The sequence below is a fragment of the Harpegnathos saltator genome, unplaced genomic scaffold (genome assembly GCF_003227715.2).
Source record: "Harpegnathos saltator strain DR-91 unplaced genomic scaffold, Hsal_v8.6 scaffold71, whole genome shotgun sequence".
Lineage (NCBI taxonomy): Eukaryota > Metazoa > Arthropoda > Insecta > Hymenoptera > Formicidae > Harpegnathos > Harpegnathos saltator.
Genome location: NW_020230549.1, coordinates 452,288 through 472,727, shown reverse-complemented (window position 1 = coordinate 472,727; position 20,440 = coordinate 452,288). Strand labels below are relative to the sequence as shown.

The 20,440-nt window shown below is 46.7% G+C and overlaps 1 protein-coding gene across 4 annotated transcripts; it reads right to left on the bottom strand.

The window, feature by feature from the left end:
- Nucleotides 1-6,553: 6,553 nt before the first annotated feature.
- Nucleotides 6,554-19,237, bottom strand: stol (voltage-dependent calcium channel subunit stolid). Of its 4 annotated transcripts, XM_011155031.3 has the most exons (24): nt 18,339-19,237; nt 17,610-18,146; nt 16,384-16,465; nt 16,000-16,110; nt 15,107-15,329; nt 14,870-15,001; nt 14,139-14,744; nt 13,743-13,879; nt 13,485-13,565; nt 13,269-13,349; nt 12,964-13,038; nt 12,813-12,827; nt 12,527-12,634; nt 12,380-12,451; nt 12,132-12,273; nt 11,806-12,027; nt 11,507-11,606; nt 9,325-9,429; nt 8,981-9,093; nt 8,596-8,732; nt 8,339-8,511; nt 8,045-8,247; nt 7,430-7,736; nt 6,554-6,983 (listed from the first exon to the last, which is right to left on the bottom strand). In XM_011155031.3, the coding sequence occupies exons 2-24, from the start codon at nt 17,705-17,707 to the stop codon at nt 6,692-6,694; spliced, it is 3,615 nt and encodes a 1,204-aa protein (XP_011153333.1). In that variant the 5' UTR covers nt 17,708-18,146; nt 18,339-19,237; the 3' UTR covers nt 6,554-6,691. The 4 variants fall into 4 exon arrangements, with proteins under 4 accessions (XP_011153333.1, XP_025161547.1, XP_025161548.1 ...); XM_025305762.1 differs by lacking the exons at nt 17,610-18,146; nt 18,339-19,237 and adding an exon at nt 17,276-17,409; XM_025305763.1 differs by lacking the exons at nt 17,610-18,146; nt 18,339-19,237 and adding an exon at nt 16,703-17,225.
- Nucleotides 19,238-20,440: the final 1,203 nt, after the last annotated feature.

Sequence of the window (20,440 nt, the reverse complement as noted above, 5' to 3'; positions counted from 1 at the left end):
TTTACATGCGCATACTCGGGATATCTCACACAAAGCGACTCGACCGTGTGCCGCGGAAGAGCTAATTAACGAACGAGGGTAAGCGCGCTTCTCCGTGCGGCCTTTGAAGGGATCGGTTCAATGGCGCATTGAAAATTCTTCGAGTCATTAAGGTACAAATCGTCTCAACTGCAACTTCTCTCTCGGAGGGTCGCGATTTGCACGTTGTCCTCTCGCAATGTTTCCTATTGTCTATTGTCGAGTACGTCCTTAAGACACACAGTCGCATTATTTCGCGTGAGATACATCACATACACATGGTCACATTGAAATGTTCTCAACTATCGCAACCTCTTCGAATCTTGTTGAATCTTCCGGCCAAGTCGGAGTCGATCAAGGCCGTAACGATAATTAGACAAGAATCTCACTTTGCTTTTTTCGCAACAAGCTTCTTTTTTTTTCCTTTAAATTATTCTTCGTATTTAATACTAGAGTATAACATTATATAAAGCACGGTACACGCGCGAGTGCGTGCGCCGCGCTCGGGCATTGTAATAATACCGAGCTAATTACGGTTAAGAGAAGTATTAAAAACAGCTATTGTCTTTTTCGGTTCAGTTCTTAGCTTTACTATCTATATATAAGGGGTAGCGATAGTCCTCTCCCTTTCTCTCCCTTTCTCTCTCTCTCTCTCTCTCTCTCTCTCTCTCTCTCTCTTCATCTTCATATGTTCTGTATATATCGCGTACATTTTTGAAACAACATCTAACAAGTGATCCGTCGAAAGCTGACAGCGGATAACAGCCGAAACAACGTTTGCGACAACGCGAGGTGCACAATTTTTGTTTATCCAAGACGAGATCTTCCTTACTCATTCTTCTACGTTGATCGTAAACCAAATTAGACAAACAATCGAGTGCCGCGACTCGGGTGTACACGGTGCCAATATATACAATATTCAAACGTATATTAATTTTCTCTCTTCTCTCTCTCTCTCTCTTTCTCTCTCTCTTTCTTTCTCCCTCTTTCGTTCTCCTACTCAAAACTACGTGTCACACCGAGTGATGCACGCGCGCGCGCGCGCGTCTGTGAGCGTGAGGGTGTACGTTACAATACGTTATAGTCGATTTTTATTATTAATAATATACAAATAATGGAAGACATGGCAGCACCTAAAAGTGCCGGTCGAAAGATTCTTTTTATCTAACACGTTTATAGATTTTATTTTATTTTTATTTTTATATCTTTTTTTTCTGGTTACTTGGAATTAGCGTTTATTTGCATATATATATATCTCTCTCTCTCTCTCTCTCTCTTTCTCTCGCGCGACGTTACGCGTCTTTAGCGTATCTGTTCGTGCGGCGTACTGAGCCCCGCAGGTACTTTTTCTTCGCCTTTACACGATAGACATTCCTCGAAAACGCTGCTCGATCGAGACAGATCGCGACGAGGTAGTGATCGGTGGCTGATACACCAGACGAAAGAACAAACGAGGTCTAGACGAAGTGGGAACGAAAGAAGACGAAAAAATGAAATCAGGCGTTTGTTTCACGGATTACAGTTTCACCGCGGACTGTCTCGATGCAAACGTACAACTGGGCAGGTGTAACTACTTCAGTGTGTAGAAATATGTAACTACTTTAAGAAATGTCCATTCGCGATGTCCAGTAGGCCGCACGAGTGAGTTTGTGCCATTGGAGCGGCAATTGGATCTCATTGGATCACGCCAATAAAGGGGTCTTTCTCTCTTTCTCTTTCTCTCTCTCTCTCTCTCTCTCTCCCTCCCTCTCTCCTCTTCTTCCCTAAACGATTCGTTTTTCCCCGACCTCGCCGCGAAAGCGGCGTCCATATAACTTCGCTGCGATCCAAGCCTCGCAACACTCCGCGGGCGCGCCGCGATACGCACACGCAACGTTCTCTTTACAAACGTAACATTACCTACTTAAATCGAACGAATATCCAACTAGCTCAACAAACATAGTTTCTTTAGTCCCGTCGCGTTCGCCTCGTAATCCGTGATCACAATCGGGATGACATTTCGGTGGCGATGGCTATCGGGCTCTGTTACTCCTCTCGGTTTTTCCTCCCGCGAATGCGACTCCACGTATCACCCTCTCGCCCCTCTCGTTCACAAAGGACTATCGTTCCACTCGGGATTTGTGCCGACGTTGAATAATTCGTGGATACGAGAGCGAATGCGTCAGCTTGAGAGACAAAAAGGCGAATCACAGAGGGGCATATATCATCGCGAATAATGCGCCGAGTTCTGAACTAATTCAACCAATCCAAGTAGATGAAACGGGAGATTAAAGCACGGTTTCGATTATCCGTTATCGCTCGCAATATCGCATACCTCGCGTGACGCAGAATTCCATTCGCGGGGGAAAAACGTCGGGTGGTTGTTACAATCCGCTGCCACAGCGTAAACCTGCAACAAGCCCATAGCCCCATCGCGTTCAACGCAATGCGAAGTACAGAATAATTCGCGACTACACGAAAGATCAAAGGTGGACTCGCTATTTAAAGTCGGGAACGGAATTCTCGGGGGAGGAATACCGCGGCGTATAATCTTAACGCGTTAAATTCCTTGAACGTTCCAGCGGCCGAGAGCTCGCGGAGAGCTCGGACGAAGGATTTTCATTGTTGCCGAGAACTCTCCGTCGCTTCTATACTTCTCGCATTCCTCCGCGGAGAATCGTCAGCTCGCGCTTTAAATAGGAGAGACGACCCCGAGACGCTTTGCGTTCGATGCGGTCGCGAATGATTCTGCGAGCCGACAGTCCGGCTTCCTCTGGTTTTCCCGATCATATCACAGCTTTCCTAAGGAAAATTCTTAAGGTCACTTGGACCGACATCTTTGATTGGGAAAACACGTTAGACGGGATCGATTCACAACCGATCCCGATGTGAGCAGGACCCCTGTCCTTGTTTCATATCTCATATTATAATCATAGCTATATAATACAATATAGAAAAAAGACAATATAGCGCAACCACCGGAGCTGCAGGAGCGTGTCGCGCGCTTCGATTCGCGCAAACGTCGTCGCGTGTCCTGTCGTGATCGATACCGACGCTTTATACGGAGAGGAGGGGGCTGCTGATTAGCCGTACACGCTAATCGGCTAATCGTGATTAGCGTGTGCGCGCGGAGCGCGCCCTTCTTACAACTAGCTGCGTTCACGCATCGATCGGTCCGTAACTTCACGATCGTAACTTCCTCTCTCCGTAAGGTTCTTCGCGGGAAACACCACGCGAAGAACTCGCGATGGTTCTCTTCCTCTCCACCCTTCTCTCCCTCTCTTTTTTTCCAGCTTTCTTCTTACGTTCTCACACGCGTTTTGAGTTCGAACGATAGTGAAATATTCAATTGGAATAAAATGCAAGACGCGTTTTGCTCCTTTCTCGTTTTCTCCGTGCTGTGTTCATGCCGTCGTCGCGTGCTGATACACGCGAGTGTATCAAACTACAATGTTCCTCTCGGACGTCGTGTCTTATTCTCGCTGAAGAGGGCTGACGTCGTCGACTCGCGCGCATTGTGCGTGCACGCGCGTTTCCCTTTAGCTCAAATGAGAAACAACGCACATTAGATTACGACTTGTCCCTTATCAATTACTTCGTTGCTCCAAGCGTCGCGTTCTCTATTCCTGTAAGTTCAGTTTTTTGATCGATCGTATATCGTGTAGTTTTCTCTCTATGCGATTCTGTGGAAGTACCGATGTATGCGTGGAGACACGTAGCAAAAATTTACAGGCTGAATTTCTCTATCTCTCTTGCTCTTTGTCTCTGTATCTCTCTTTCTCTGTCTCTGTCTTTCGCTCTCTCTCTCTCTCTCTCTCTCTCTCTCTCTCTCTCTCTCTCTCTCTCTCTCTCTCTCTCTCTCTCTCTCTCTCTCTCTCTCTCTCTCCCCCCCTCCCTCCCTCCCTCCCTCCCTCTCTCTCTCTCTCTCTCTCTCTCTCTCTCTCTCTCTCTCTCTCTCTCTCTCTCTCACATACACACATACACATACACACACGTAACGTAGTATTAGCTGCGGAAGAAGCAAGGGCACCGTATAATGTTACTCTTAACATTAGGTCGTAAAAATGAGGCTAGCTCGAGTCGCGCCTTACTTTACGAAACGGATTTACGCGTTTTCTGCTTTTTGTTTGTTTTTATCGTACAATTTCTTCCTTTTGTATCTTTTTTTTTCGCTATTGGAGCAACGTATATATACGTGTGCGTTTGTGACACGGATGGAAAATTTCTACGGCGCATCGATCGTCGGTGTTTTTCCTCTCCCAGGGCGCGAAAGCCACGCTAAAAGATAGAACTCTCGGTAGACCTCGTCCCCGCCGAGAATTTGATTTGAACGTTTTAGCGACACAGACGCGATCGGATCGTCGCGAGTGTCGGAGGCCACGTGGAATTACGCGTGACGCGGACATTTCTTTCTCGTCGCGACGTGACTTCCCGAAAAGCCCGTGCGATGCGCCGGCATTCTGAAATTTCGCAACTTCTTCCGGAAGAACGAACTCAGTTTCGGCAATCGTCCAAGATGGAGGTCGCGACAACGCGAAGCAGTCCTGATTGATGAAAAATACAGAATCTCCTGCCGAGATTGTACGACTGTGATTAACGCGACCGAAAGACGCGACGACATCGAGACGTCGTTGCTTGCTAGGCCAAGATTCGTCGTCGCGATTCCGTGGAATCCGAATCATAGTCGATCGCCCTCGAGGCGAAAGAGCAATTGATCGCGTGTAAAAACTCATCACTCGTAATGACAGAATTATGGTCGAGCTTGGTGTTATTACGTAACAACACGGATGATGATCCTAGTGGCTAATGGAGTATACATATCGAGCTGGATCGAGTTTGTTTGTAGATGTTCCTTCATTCGTGCCCGGTTCTTCGTTTGACCGTTTCGAAATGGACAGAATGACAGCCGTCAATTTTCCCGCGCGCACCGATTCGTCCGTGTGTAAACCGTCCGACGAGCAATCGCGATTAGCTCAGCGGTGACTCTTCTCACTTATTGTTCTGCTATTTTGATTATTTTTTGCACATTTGCGCTATCTCATATCGATCTATCTTTAAACGACATAATTTTCAGTCTACGCGTAGTACCTACGGGACGATAAAAATATTCAATCCGAATACGACGGGATCCGAAAAGGGGAAGACTGGTGAATTTTTCTCGTCTACGAAAGAGACGACAATCTCATTGGGTGTGTGGAGGGCGCAGGGAGGCAGATATATGAAGGATATCGCGCGTGATTCGCATTTGTACACTAGAATTATGGCTGGTCGAAGATCAAAACACGCTATTTGCTTCATTCTTGCGTTTACGTTCTCGTGTTGAACGATATTTCTGTTTCCGTACATGAACTGTACGCATACTTGGATAAAATTCTTGCCTAGAGGAAACACGAGAACAAAATGAGAATATGTCCCAGGGAGAAATGGGAAATTGAATAGACGTCGATTCGACATCTTTTAGACGTCATCGACGGCTAATCGATGTCTATTCGACTCTTATTTCTCCCTGAGGTACCTTTAGCGTTACTTAATACGTAATCGACGGAGTAACGATTCTGGTGGCAATGCGAATCTCCGCGGTATCGAACAGTGTTTGCGGAAGTGCTCAGAGTAACTAGCGCCGCGATGTCCTTTATCATGCTTCCAGATTTTGCGTTATTCGTCAGGCCATCGTGTTCAGTCGTGTTCAGATTTGAAATTAGGCCTGGCTAGGCACGTGAGCGCCGTTGCTGCAAAGCAACGAAAGCGTAACGAACGAAATTCAGAAGCGTGATAAGGTACGCTCCACCGGGCGCTCCCTCTCGTTCGCATTCTTTTGTACGTTGGACGCTCGGAGCATCAGAAAGAACTGAGGTGCAACAAATATATTGTCATTCAAAACAAACGAATACTACGTCTACGAATACTCTCGACCAAGAGGACACAAGTTGGCTAGAGAAGCCAGGGGAAGAAATGTGTTCGAGAATCGCGCAAAAATGAAACCTTCTCGATCAACTTCGGGAACGACGGACGTGGAAGCGCGCTCCCAGAGGGAGGAGACCGAGTCTCCTCAACGAGACTATTGTCTAAAGTCGGATTACCGCTCAACCGTCCGTCGATTGCCTCGCGCATCACTATGACCGCTAGCGTACCTCTCGACCGACTGTCACGCAAATCTCTAATAATCTCCCGTTTTCTCACGATCTCACGTCGTTATTACATTTCGCGCTTTATGGGGCACTTATTGCTTTGTCCGGTATCGGGGATAAATTTCGACGCACGTGCGAGACCGCACACACATAAATATTCAGGACTCTCGCGTAACAGAATTTATAATCGGATATGTAACATACGTAACATATATATAGAGAGATATGTATATATATATATAATATATATATATGTGTATATATATATATATGTATGTATATATTTTTCATCATTCTTACGTAGAATAATGTAATTCGTGAACCTAACACACTGTGGTCACGCACTCTCTCTCTCTCTCTCTCTCTCTCTCTCTCTCTCTCTCTCTCTCTCTCTCTCTCTCTCTCTCTCTCTCTCTCTCTCTCTCTCCCTCTCTCTCTCTCACTCGTCCTCTCTTACTTTCTGTTCCACGTCCTCCTCTTTATGTAACTGTTTTATAGAAACGACAACGCTAAATCTATTTTAAAAAGGTAATTTGTAAACGTGTGCGCAATTAATTCTGACAGAGTCACGCAAGCCGCACTGTAATGATGGATAAGAGAATCATAAGACTCAACGATGAGAAATTAAACATGCGGCACGTGCCGCCGCAGAATTTGATCTCCATTTCTTCAGGGTGATAGTTTATGCATTTCGGTGGCCTTCGCCGGTACAGGCGTTCTCTCCTCGCTGTACATGCACCGGGCTCCGTGAGAGCCTCGATGGGTTCGATACTGAGTTGCTTGCTGCCGCATGGGCACAAAGTATCGACGACCAACAGTATCAGATTTGTGTGACGGATCTTCTGGACACTGAAGGGTCTGCGGAGGACAAATACTCATTAATAAATTGTTCTTCGTATGCGGGAAAGGAACGTGAGACACCCTGAAACGAAAATTTCTCGCCTTGAATCAATATTCTTCTAAGAGTATTTTCATGTTACCGCTCCCTGTGAGAAAACAGTAGCCTAGGCACGATGATTTTCATCTCAGTACTGAAAAACTGTACTGAGAATTCAGAAATGCCGAATTCTAAATCCGTCAAGAGCCGTCAAATACTTTCAGAATGAATGACATATTCTTAAACTTAATGTCATTAAATCTAATTCAATCGAATTCGATGAGACATAATTTTGTTAAATTTAAGTTGCACGAATTCATTGAAATTTAATATTGACTGTTTTATAATTGAAGCGAAACGATGCAACACGAGCAAAATCATCTGAGACGACAATGATGATCGACAAGATAAAACTGCCGCAAATTACCTCTCGCATCCAGTTACGTGGCAATTGGTGAGTTTTCCCTTCAATGGATTGCTCTGGCCGCTAGTGTTGAGCCTTTCGGGCTGCAAGATGTACAAATCCGTTTTTTTCTCGCACGTGCGCAGCTTTTGTGGCGGATAATGCGCGGATGTAGCCCGAGTGGTCGGTGGCGAGGCGGGCGTCGCCGGCGCGATCGCCGGGAACCTCGCGAACACATTGTTCTCATCTGGAGTCACTTCGTCCGTCGAGTCGACGAACGTCTGCAGGTCGGAATCGCGCGACTCTTCGATATTGTTGAACACCGGTCCATCTACGAAAAAATGATGATTGCACATTTTTGTCTCGACACAATAGTACACGTTCGTGAGAATATACAAAAAAAATATATTAAATATATGTATAAATAAGTATGAGATAGATATAAATTACGTTAAATATAATTAAAATAGGAGAGAAAGAAACCAGAGGAAAGAAATATGAGCAGAAAAGCAGAGAAAGAAGAGAAGAAAAAAGAAAGAAATATTGGAGCGCTCTCATCCACATGATTCGTTATCTCGTGTATAAGAGGAGAATAAATGTACCTTCAAGTAAATGCATCTTTAACAAATGTAACTTTACCGTCCAAGTGCATCGCGTCGTTGGCGAACGCCGACACTGCCTGCCACAGATCTTGAAGATTGAGGCTTAAAGCCAAGGTGCAGAGGAATCTGCCGAATGTAGCTGCTGTCTTGATAACAGAGTCGGACAATGTCTGCGGCGCTGATGATTGATGAGACTCTTGAGGGCTACAAGTTCCTTGGTAATCAATGACGGTTACTTTTCTGAAAGTTCACCAGTCATCAGCGATTTGAGATATTGATTACTTTAAGGTATGCCGATAGTTCCATAGGCGCAAGTTTTCAGTCATTCTACCTGTATATTCTATCTTGCACCAAAGAGTCCATTATAGTCCCGTCTATTTCACCGAAGAATTTGCCGGTGTGCTCGTGACGCTCACTTATGATGATAAATCCGTTGTTATCCAGAATGTAACAATCCAGCTCCTCCGACGCGCAATTCTTCTTGCAGCCCGTCATTCCGGTGCACTGTAAAACGAGTGTACGATATGACGATAGTGCATTCATTGCTTAATAACAAGAAGAGGAGAATATATCTGCACGTCGACTTACCGTAGAAGTGATATTGACGAAGTGAGTCGCCAAGGACGAGTGCTGAAATTGCAAGCCCACAACCGCCACCGGAGTCTTGTGACTTTTGCCGAAGAACACCGCATGAGTGGCGGTGACAAGTGGGTCGGCCGTGTCGGCTGAAGGCAATAACAACGATCCTTACATCAGTGAAGAATATACTGACTGTATTTTCGAGAGATTTAAATTTTGCAATATGTAATGTCTGAATATTTTACCAAAGTTTTTTAATTGCAACCACATGTCGTAACTTATGCGCTTAATATTATAGATCTGCAGTGAACACAACTTTAATTTTGACCTCAATTTCACTTTAGGCAACTATCGCAGTACGCGCGATGAAGCACGGTTGTTCGCAGATGCTCACCTGCGTCGAACGGTACGCTGAAGACAAAGCTGTCCGGTTCTACGGAGTGCTGATCCACTGCGCGTTTGTACCACGACGAGTCCATGGCTCTCGCGTGCTTCTCCGCGAATCCCCTGCGTATAAATCGTTAGAGTGCCAATCGTATTTAATCGTCAAGATTTCGTCGATTCGCTACGCAAGTCGTGTGCATCATCTCCTATTCCGTGACTGTCGAAAACCGGCGATTGACGGTATCTTTTCTTTTGTTATTTTTTCTCTCTCTCAACACGGTTCTTAAGCGACATTTAAGCGATATCTAGCTTTGAAGAAAAGCGCTTTTTGTCTAGAGACGTAAATGAGCTCACGGTTCGTCGGTGCTGTCGCCGCTCTGCTGGTGCTCGTGCCAACGCAGAAGTCCGCTCCTGGTCGCGATGAAGCTCCTGGTGACGCCGAATCTACCCTTGCCCTGACTGTAATTGCAAAATCGGCCATGTAAAGTGTATTCTCGGCGTGAGATCAAGAGACACGTCACCGGTACGCAATTATTTGCATATCCAAAAGCCGAATTGCAACTCAAACTAATTGCTTGCGTGGTTCGTGGAATCGCAATGTCCGATCGACAGAGTTGGCAGCTTAAATGGCTGTTAAACGGGAGAACGGAGCACGTAGATGGGCAGGATAATGAAAGGCACGGGACAGCCGATATGTCGGTTATGTTTGCCGTACGACCTAAAGTTAGCACTATCGCGTTCGACGGTACACTCGGCGACTCACATCTACTCGGGAGAAGTCAATGACGCTTTATACAAAGGTACACAACGATATGTGTTTCGCATTGCTTTCAATATCATCGCGACGATAAACGCGTAACGGTAATTGCACTATATAGAGTATCTTATGCACGACGGTGGAATCGAAAAGAAGGTGATCTCCTTTGATGAAAGTGTGACTGCGAACGCTTCACAAGTGTTTTTTGCACTTGAAAGTAAGCGGACTCAGTTCCCGAAAAGAAAAAGTTCATTCCTTCCATTAAGATCCTTCCTCTTACCGGAAAGTAACGACTATAACTTCACAAGAGCGATCGTTAAGATGTCTTCATGCCTTCCACTTCGGGCTAATCGCATATAAAGAATAGGCGAATTAAAAGGAAACGATGAGCAGCCACTGTGCGAGAGATTGGATTTTCCGAAGTTTTCCGTCTCGATTTCCTTCGATTCGCCTATCTTTTTCTTTTTTTTTTACAGCGAGTCCTTTCCGAAAATGAAATGGCTATAGTCGACGGCTGCCAAGCATTTCGTTTTAGCTCGTGTACCGACTATAGTCGTGTACGAATCGAAGATTATCCGTCGTCATCTTTCGCTAATTCGAAACATCTGATGACTTTTATGCCTGATTCTAGCATTGTGAAATTTAGCTTTCGATATTTTCGACACATGTTCTTTTCTACATCGACAATTTTTATTCTCATCTCGGGAGAATCACCAATCTTCTCGATTATATCATCAATTTTAGCACAGTCTATATAGACACATATGCGAAAATTATCACCGGAACAGAAACGTAAAGCTTGGTACGTTTTCCGTGCTATAACACGCGAAGGTAAAGTCGCATCACGACAATAACGAGTTTTTAAACGGCAGGAAACAATCACCGAAAGCAACCGCGATTACACGCTCTTATTGTCCATCGGGAATATATACGACGTGTTGAACACAGTCCGAAACAGAATACGATAATTACAAAGTATGAATATTTTACCGTGCATTATCATTGACAAACGTGTAACGTGTTAGAGACAAATAATTGTGCATAATGGATTACCTGTGCAGTAGAGCCATCAGTATGGCAATAGGGCTAGCGGTGGAGACACACAATAATAAAATGTAATAAAAATATGCAATAAAAGATAATATTGTAAATGAAATGTTGGACGGTGGCGCATAGTTCAGTTCGCATATTATACAAAGAGTTAATGAGAGTTATTACGCGCTGATTCTTTCGCGACGTATGTTAGATGCGAAGAAGAAAACGCGCGTCTCAAAACGGCGAATCGTCGTCTTGTCGGAGAATCTTTTAGCCGTGTGTATACGCGACTTTTTTCTCCATATACACACGCACGTACGCGCCAACACACACACACACAAAGACCTCGCCAAGTTCTGCACAGAACTCCGAACCGTCGGTTCGGCGATCGTCAGAATAGTTCGTCAGTCCACCCCATTGACCGCTCTAGAACAATCGCCCTTCGCTCATCTTTAACGGAGGTCGGTTTCTTTTCTTTTTTCTCTTTTTTCTTTCTTTTCCTCTTTCTTTCCTCCTTCTTTTCTCTACACCTTGCAAAACGACTATGCAAAACAAGATCACGGGCAGTTGATATCAAGGCAGTGGCAGTTGAATAATTTACAAAATGACCGGCATTCTCTTATTCTCGGTGCGTGGTAAAAAACCGCGTGCTTGTGCATTGCAGTGCTCGATCGATTTGCAATAAGTGTGTGTGGGTGAGTGAAGACAGGCGTGCACTTGCCGTACTACCGACGCGCAACTTACTTTTGATTTTCTTCCTTGTGCATCGTATTGGCGCCCCTCTTATCGAATCCGTCCGTCACCTGGGCGTCCAACACCAAGGACTGCACTAATTTCTTATCGCCTGAAATACGACAATTGTTATGTTAATTCAAGTTCAAGTTCCGTATCTCGATACATGTCACTTGCGAAGAGCTTGAGATTGTCTAATTTATGCGAAAACATATGCAATCCGTTTTTTAATTGCAGTCAGGAAAGGTTACACGTGCTCGTTTCCCAAGCCTTTCGTTCATGAGAGTGGTTATTAAAGTGAGTGCACTCACAATAATAAGCATCTTTATCCGGCTTGCTCGCTTGCTTGTGATGCGAGCTGGGACTCCTTGGTCTCAAGGACATCCATTTCCACCCCGGTCTGCGCATCCGCGTTAAAAAATGCAGGATGCGTTCTTCCGGGGAGGAAAAGAACTTATCGGAAGCCGAACTGTACTCGCAGTAGACCCAATCAGGGTGCACCTTCCAATTGTTCCCTTTGAAGAACTCTGTTACTGCAATAGCATCAATAGTATGATTTCTTTTGTCGTCGTTTTAAATCATCGTAACACACAATGACGAATGAATGGTGACATGATGAATGGTAAACACAATTTACCATTTATGATAGCGTGCTTGATCTCCTTTTCAGCTCGCAATTCAAACATGCCGTAGCCTTCTGGCAAGGCTAGGCCCAAGGAGAATGGCGTGCCATCAATCGGCTTGTAAAAGTAATTGTGCCGTCGAATCGTGACTCTTTTCTGCAAATTAACAAATATTGGATGACAAAGCAGCAATTTAATCCCTGTAAAATACAATAAAGACTCTGCTTTATTTGCGCAATAATTTTCCCATATCACATCTTACCATATCGTCGTAATGCATTTTAATTGCAAAGTCCGTTTCTCCTTCCTTTTGATCGATCATGTCGTGCCTCAGCTGGGAAGAGAATAACATCGTTGAAATATTATTTCATGTATCACAACAAGAATAACACCGTGACGTAAAACTTACATCGAGCAAGATCGAGTTGTTCAACGGATGGGAAGGTCCATCGTATTCTGCGAGCTCGACTTCCGATAGATCTACACTTATATATGTAGGCTTTAATGTCTCCTCGTACTGCAAAATATACACGTTTTCTTATAAATTATCACTATTCGGACACGCATCATATTTCTCAATTAGCTCTTTCAAATTAAAAGAAAAATCGTTTGATTAGTAGTATTGCCTATAAATTCATTAATATATATTGAAATATAATCTAATAGTTCATCTTGCATATCCGACATATGTTTACCTCCATATTTCCGGGCTGCGTGAAATACATTCATGTAATTACTACGATGTCATGCTCTTATTCGTCCCTCAAACAGACAAATGATTTTATGCCTTGCAGTTTATGTTTGGCAAGATCTACGAGAAATGTCTGTGAAGTGTCAGTTACTTACAAGAGGCCGCAAGTCAGGATGATACAGAACTCTGCCATTATTGTCAACAATAAACGAATATCCATTAACTCCTAACTGCAATTCAAACGATGTATGTCAAGGTATTAATAACTGATACGAGAAACAGAAAATAATTTGTTGCTGGATCGGTTGCACCAATGTGCCTGGTTTAATTGATTAAATTTCCTACTTTCAGGGTTTCTCCAGAAAAAGAAGAGCGAGTGACCGAGCCAAGTTTATTCATTTCGCGTGAGCGGTGCAACCGAGCAACTAAATGGAAATAAATAAGCAGCGTTGTTCTGTACCTTGTAAGGCGGCACGAGTTTCTGAATCTCCTCAACAGGTACGTCAGTACCAACGATACCCAATAAATTGGCTGTTTTCACCTTAGAACGATAATACATAAAAACAGTGAAGTACAATTTATCTGTGTATTACTTCACATTTATAGCACCGGGATCGCGTTAAAGTCGGGCACGATCGAAAGCAAGCTGCATGTCTACTGTTCTCGATATAATTACCGTGTAATTCCGGCGATCTAAAATGGGGGCAGTCACAGATGTCATTAGTTGCCCATGATTTTCTCGACCGTACCTACTGCTCTGAAATTGTAAATCATCACCAGATGAAAATAACCGCGGATTTTTACGCGATGTCAGAATGCGGCTAATATCTCTACGATATTAATGTGCCCGCTATACGAAACGATCAATTAACGCGAATCATAAGCTAAATTAAATTTATATGAATAAGCAATCAACGTAAATCAAATTGCTTACCTTTCCGCCCACATAAGCGGGACTCCAATGAATCGGATGGTCATGTTGATAGAGCACCATAGGTCGCGCTAGGACTTTAACGTACTCAAAGACCTTGTTATGAATTTCTTCCGTGTCCGTTATCCTCGCGTAAAATCCTATGGGATTATCGATCGTTGAATAAAGTTAAAAAGATAGTTAAATAAAGAAAGAAAGAATAGTTTTATTCAATCAGACATGCGCGGACTGCCATAGGTAACAAGCAGTTATTTTAATTGTATTTGTACAATAGCATTTTTTTCATATATAATTATATACGATTGTATGACATGGTTATATAGAGACAAAATTCATATATCATTATACAGGATATGACTTTTTCTCAAGAATCGCAAGCTTTCAACGAAGCGACGTTACCTTTGTTGGTGCAGGCGGTGTTCCAGAGCTCCGGGCTCTTGTCGCCGCCGATGAGGTACGTGAAGATCCGAACGGGCATGTGAGGCCAGTTGTAGCGTTTTATCACTTCGGTGGGTGCGCCGTCGTTGTCGGATGTGATCAGCACGATAGCCTGATTGCACTGGCTGCCTTGACCGGTCCGATTGTACTTGTGGAGGATCTCGAAGGCGGTACTGAGTGCGGCAGAAATGTTGGTTGCGGACTCCTCGTGCTTCACGAAGCTCAACGCCACCTTCATCTCTTGGACGTTCTCCGGCGACGCCTGCACCAGACTGTCCTTGAAGCATTGCACGATCTCCTCCGCATTCTCGCCATATCGGTATATGTTCACGTAGTCGTCCGGCCCGAGGGTGTCCAGAATGACCCTGGTCGTGGCGATCGTAAGCCGTCGATTCTTGTCGGACGTGTAGGTCGCGCTATCTATCAGTATTGCTAGATCCTTCGGACTGTTCGCCGCGCCGATGAACCAATTCGACATCCTGAAGTCGTACACGTCGCGGACGGTCCGATGCGAGACGGAGGGTTTGGACGTTCTGAACGTACCCTCCATCGGCGGCCACGATATCGCTGTGATTATAAAACATCATCGCGTCTTAATTCGCTCGCCCGCTTCGAGAGCGGGAAAATCGCGCTAGCTCCGCACCGTCGCGAGGAGCGTTTCATATTTGCGAGATGCACGGCTTGACGAATACCTGGAAAACGACGCAGGAATCCCGTGGTCGCTCCGTAATATTGCCACGACAGCGTGGTATCGCTCTCGTAATTATTAACAAACAAGAGATCTAGATACTCGCTCCATTGAATACCCGAAGCGACGTCACGATCTAGAAGCAAAGCGCCGGTTCAGCTCGTCAGCCGAATAAGAACGATCAAGCAGTGATCGATGGATACGCAATCGCGAATCATCCGGGAGAGGCTTAAATTCGTACCGTTGTCTTTGATTCCGCTCGGCAGTAGCACGGCGGACAAGCTAACATTCACCGCCAAATGGTCGAAGTGACGATTGGCAGCGAGGAACATCTCCTGCGCGCCGGCGAAACCTTTCTCGTCGCTGACGAAGTTGTTAAGCCGATGCGAGGCATAATACTTGGGCGACACATTCCCTTCTCTTGGCGCCGACACCGCAGCTTGCTCGGCGCTCTCCACTAATCTCTGCGAACATCAATTACGTTACGTCTTGCGCATTCGCACCTCTACTTTAGCTGCTAAGCACAGTCGTCCGATTCGTTTAACATTCAACACGCCGACGCAACGTGCTGCAAGCGCGCGTCTGCACGCGAAAATAAACCCTTCGCCTCGCATTTATCTGCATTTATGATATGAATTCTCAATCAAATAAGATGATGGAGCTACAAACATCGAGTGCATCCCGATGATAGAATTTGTCTTGGAAATTGACGGCTAATGATGGCTGTATTATTGAAAATATCAAAAAAGGCCATTTGTTGCGATATTTAAAGAATCTTAATATTTGATACTAAACTTAGCAAATCGATAAATTTGCTCTACTAGAGTCATTTTGGACATTAGACTGGACTTGTTTATTCGCGTTACCGACCCGATTTGCGACGAGCGCGTCATTCTCGATAGCTTGCTGAATAATTCCGCAAATTTCAAAAAGAGTAATCCAGAATAATTGATAATGTACTGCTTATTTTTGCTGATTCTGAGACAATCTGCGACGCTCGTTCTTTGAACTCTTCGTGGTACACGTACATGACAAAGAAGCGTGAAATCCTAAAATTTGCTGAATAATATAGAATTGAAATGCCAAGAGAAAGAGATGAAAAACGCGAGAGCAATATGAATGATGTTGGCATACCATCACGGCGTTCATTTTAAAGTCCATCATGTTTTTCACCTCCATGGCCATATCTCGGACGACGACAAGACCGTCTTTCCTCATGACATCGGCATCCGCTTCGTGGTATTTCTAAGCAGGGAGCAGCAAAAATCGGTAGATAAACGATGTTATTTACTAAAAGTTCTACTTGTGATAAGATTTATTTATGTGATGGAATTATTAGATACACACGTACACACGTACACACACACACACACACACACGCACGCACGCACGCACGCGCGCGCGCGCGCACACACACACACACACACACACACGCACGCACGCACACACGCACGCACACACACACACACACATACACACACGAACGTACATATAAATATATTAAATATATTATCTTACTCTCTGTATCTCGCCCATTTTAGTTACTTGTTTACCGAACTCCCATAGATCCACGCCAAACTTTAAGGCCCAGTTTTTTACTCTGCAATAATTAATGACGACGTTATTATATTTCAGGGAAGCAAGAGACGAGGCCTCAGCGAGCGAAATTTCAAGTGAATGATCTATCAATGCTACTCGCTCATCTGTGTCATTATTATCTCATACTAATTAATAATGGAAAAAATAAACCGAGGATAGGAGAAGGGTATGTATAGCATGGCTTTATTGTATCCCTACTATCTCCACCTCATATTTCGTCAGGTAATTTTAAACAAACATTATGCATATCGTTCGAGCCATTGAAGTATAGCTCTAACGTCCCGCGTATCGAATCCTTCCACGCCTGAATCCTTTTCCATCCTTCTCCGTTGTCCCCTATTCTCCTCGTACACAGTCAATACCCGATTAGTGTCACGCGTTTCCTTATGCCGTCCACTCTCTACTGCGCTTCTTCTCACACCTTTCGCATAATCGCCTCTCTCTTTCTCTCTCTCTCCCTCTTTCTTTTCTCTCTCCCTCCCCAAGGCCAACGACGCATCTCTATCCCTTTCTGTCTTTGGACTTTTCCGTTTATACCCCTTTACTCTCATACCTTCCTCATTTTTCTACCCAACCCCTCGCCCCTTGGCTCCTCGCTTCCACCTCCCTCGCACTTCTCCAGACGTACCACGACCCCGCGTATTCGCCGCTTTTCTTCTCGCATCGCTCACACCCTCGACAACGTTTCTCGTTTCTCGTCTTTCTCTTTCTCTCACCCTCGCGAATCCACCCCTTCGCGCGTACTCCTTTATCCTCCTCCTCCTCCCACCCTACCTACCGCATGCTCGTTCTCGCCCTCACCCTCACCTACCCCCCTCGCGTCCTCGCGCTCCTTCTGCTACCTATCGAGTTTTGCTCGTCGAGCTTTATGCACCCCATCCGTCCGATCGTCCGTTCGCTCGCATATCCACCGCGCTACCGCCACCATCGCCATTGCCGCCGCCGTCGCCGCCATCCCTCCTTCCTTACTTCCATCCCCTGTCTCCCTTTTTCCCTCCCTCCCTCTCTTTTGCCCTCCTCACATCCCTCTCTTTCAGACTCCTCATGCGTCATCGATGTCCGACGAGGCACAGACCCACCGGATATTTTTCATGCCTTCGTCACACTTAATCGCTACAAGTCGCGTACGCGATGAACACACTTACTCATTATGAGGTATGTCCTCTTCCTGCTGGCGACTCGAGCCTATCCACAACAGAAACAGTACCCCGGAACGCAGCAGTCTGTCGACGGGCAGGAACATTATTTCCGACGGTTCTCAACAATTACTTCTCGAAATCCTCTCTCTGTTCCCGTCCCTTCCCCTTCCTCTTCCTCCTCCTCCTCCTCCTCCTCCTCCTCCTCCTCCTCCTTGTTCTCCCTTGCTCTCGGTTTCTCGCCGTTCTCGGCGGCACGGGGGTGAGTGTGGCCCGTGTCTTTCTCTCTCTCTCCCTCTCTCTCTTTCTCTTTCTCTCTCTGTCTCTCTCTCTGTCTCACCTCCCCGGATAATTTCGTGATTGGCGATCGATCGTCGAACGAGGACCAGCAAACCGGTCGTCTGGCTTAACGTTCAGGCGATTTAACGATCTTTGCGCATCGTCCATAGGTTGTGCACGTTTTTTACGCACCGCGCTCAGGCCTCCTCTCGTCGTCGTCGCGCACGTTCTTCCTCCGAGGCCTCCGATTCTCGATCTATCTAATCACTGATAGCAAATTGTAACTTGACGTATTACCCGTGCGTGTGGTATGTGTAGTATGTGTGGTATGTGTGTGTTGCATGTATATGTGTGTGTGTGTGTGTGTGTGTGTATGTGTATATGTAGATATGTACAAGTCGCAAAGGTCAGAGCAAATATCGTAGGCAACGCGCTTGAATGATCTAGCGACCCACGCACAGAGCGCCGTTATAGCCTCTTCTTCCTCCTCTTCCTCCGCCACCTCCTCTTCCTCTTCTCCTTCTTCTATTCTTTCTTCACCTCAGACGCTTTTCCCTCTTCGTGATGGCCCTTTCGCGAGTGGTCCTCGCTACAACGAGTCCGGCCAACTCGATCATTTCAACGGAAAGAGGAAGACGGCGTTCCGGGCTGCGTGCCGTTCCGGAACGTGTGTCCGAAATGTCACTGCCTTCTCCGGAGCCGAGCGCGACCACATGATTTCACCGCGCGAAACATAGACAGCATCCTCTCCCTCACGCGCACACCACCCCCTCAGTGCCGCTGCGACCGGACGACGCGATTTATTCGTACTATTCCGCGACGCGGCAGCCGCCGATTACCGCGTTGTCGCGCGATCTCGGTACGGTTCACGCCGTAACGCGCAGAGAACCAGAAAGAATGGAAGACGGGAGAACGCGATGGAGAGAGAAAGAGCGAGAGACGGAGAGCGAGATTGTGAGGTGGAGAGAGGGCGGATTGAGGATGAAAACGGCGAGAGGAGGACTGAGACTGAGGAATGAAAGAGAGGGAGAAAGAGAGAGGGAGGGGGAGAGGAGAGAGAGAGAAAAAGAAAGAACAAGAGAAACCGTAGAAGCGGCGGGAAAGGGGGTTACGAAGGAGGGAGGAGAAGGTGACGACGAGCGAGAAAGAGACCGAACGAGGGGTAGTAGTACGCGCGGGCGGAAAAGGTGGAAAAAGGTGCGCGTGGTGGTGGTGCGGGCGTGCGGACGAGGGAAAAACGCAGGCAGGCGGATAGAGAAAACGATCCTCGCTCTCGTGAGCGGCACGCGATACGACCGGAGCGAGTCCACTGCGCTCGGCACGGCTCTGCTCGCAGCGGTTACCACACGTACTCGCTCGTGGAAAATCATGCGAAGGTGGCTGGTGCGGCGGCGGTGGCGGAGGTGGCGGCGGCGGAGGTGGCGGCGGCGGAGGTGGTGGCGGCGGCGGAGGTGATGGCGGCGACGGCGGAGGTGGTGGTGGTGGTGGTGGTGGTGGTGGTGGTGGTGGTGGTGGCGGCGGCGGCGGCGGCAACGGCGTTACGTTACGTTACGTTACGTCGTGATCGCGTCGCCTCGCCTTGCGTCGCTATCTCCACCGCCTCCGCTGGTCGCCGGAGGCGGCTCAGCGCGCGCGCATTACTCTTACTACGTCTACGGCTACGATCAGCGGCGAGAGCTCGGAGTGGCGCGACGCCGACGCAGCGTTTCGGTAGTACGTTATTCCAGCGGGGGGTGTGAGCGTGTACTCTCCACCACCTCCGTGCTCTGCCCCTCTCTTTCCCTCCGGCAACGCCGAAGGGGATCGAAACGGGTAGGATGGCGAGGGTGTAGCGTCCATGGCAGCTACCGCGACGGCGATAGCGTTGGTAAATCGGCGGCGAACGATGGTGGCGAACAGTTATGGTAACATCGTCTTCGTCGTCGAGAAACCGCTCGAGACTTCCTCGAGGGTCCTTCCTCGCCGGTGTGGCTGATGAAGCTTGCGGAAAGGTCGCAAGGGTGGGCAGGGTGAGCTTCAATGTCGCGAGTCGCCAGCGCGCCAGAAGGGCGGGAGGTGGTTGATGGCGGTCGCCTATACAGAGAAGAGAGGAGAATGAGGGATGAAAGCGACGAAGAGGAGGAGGGGCCGGTGATACTAGTAGTAGTAGTAGTAGTAGTAGTAGTAGTAGTAGTAGTAGTAGTAGTGGATGAGAGAGGACGAGCGAAGAGGGAGGAACACGAGCGGCAGCCCGGCGCTATTCCACGGAGGGAAAGGCGCGACACAAGGGGCAAGAGGGAGGCAGACGGACCCGACCTTACGCCACGTTACGGGGGTGTAACGCGGCGCAAGCCCGGTATCATTGATTTAACATATATCTATATCTTACGTAAAGGCAGAGCTTTTCCAACCTACCTCTACCCTGCGCCTCGCCGCGAGGCGAGGTAATACATCGCGTTATACTTGTCTAAGCATGGCAGGAATAGCGTTATGCGCGAATTGTGTAATAAGATGGCGGTAGCTTGAGAGATCTCTCTTCATCGTCGGGATCGTTTCAGGACAAGGTCGTTGAGGATACGTCT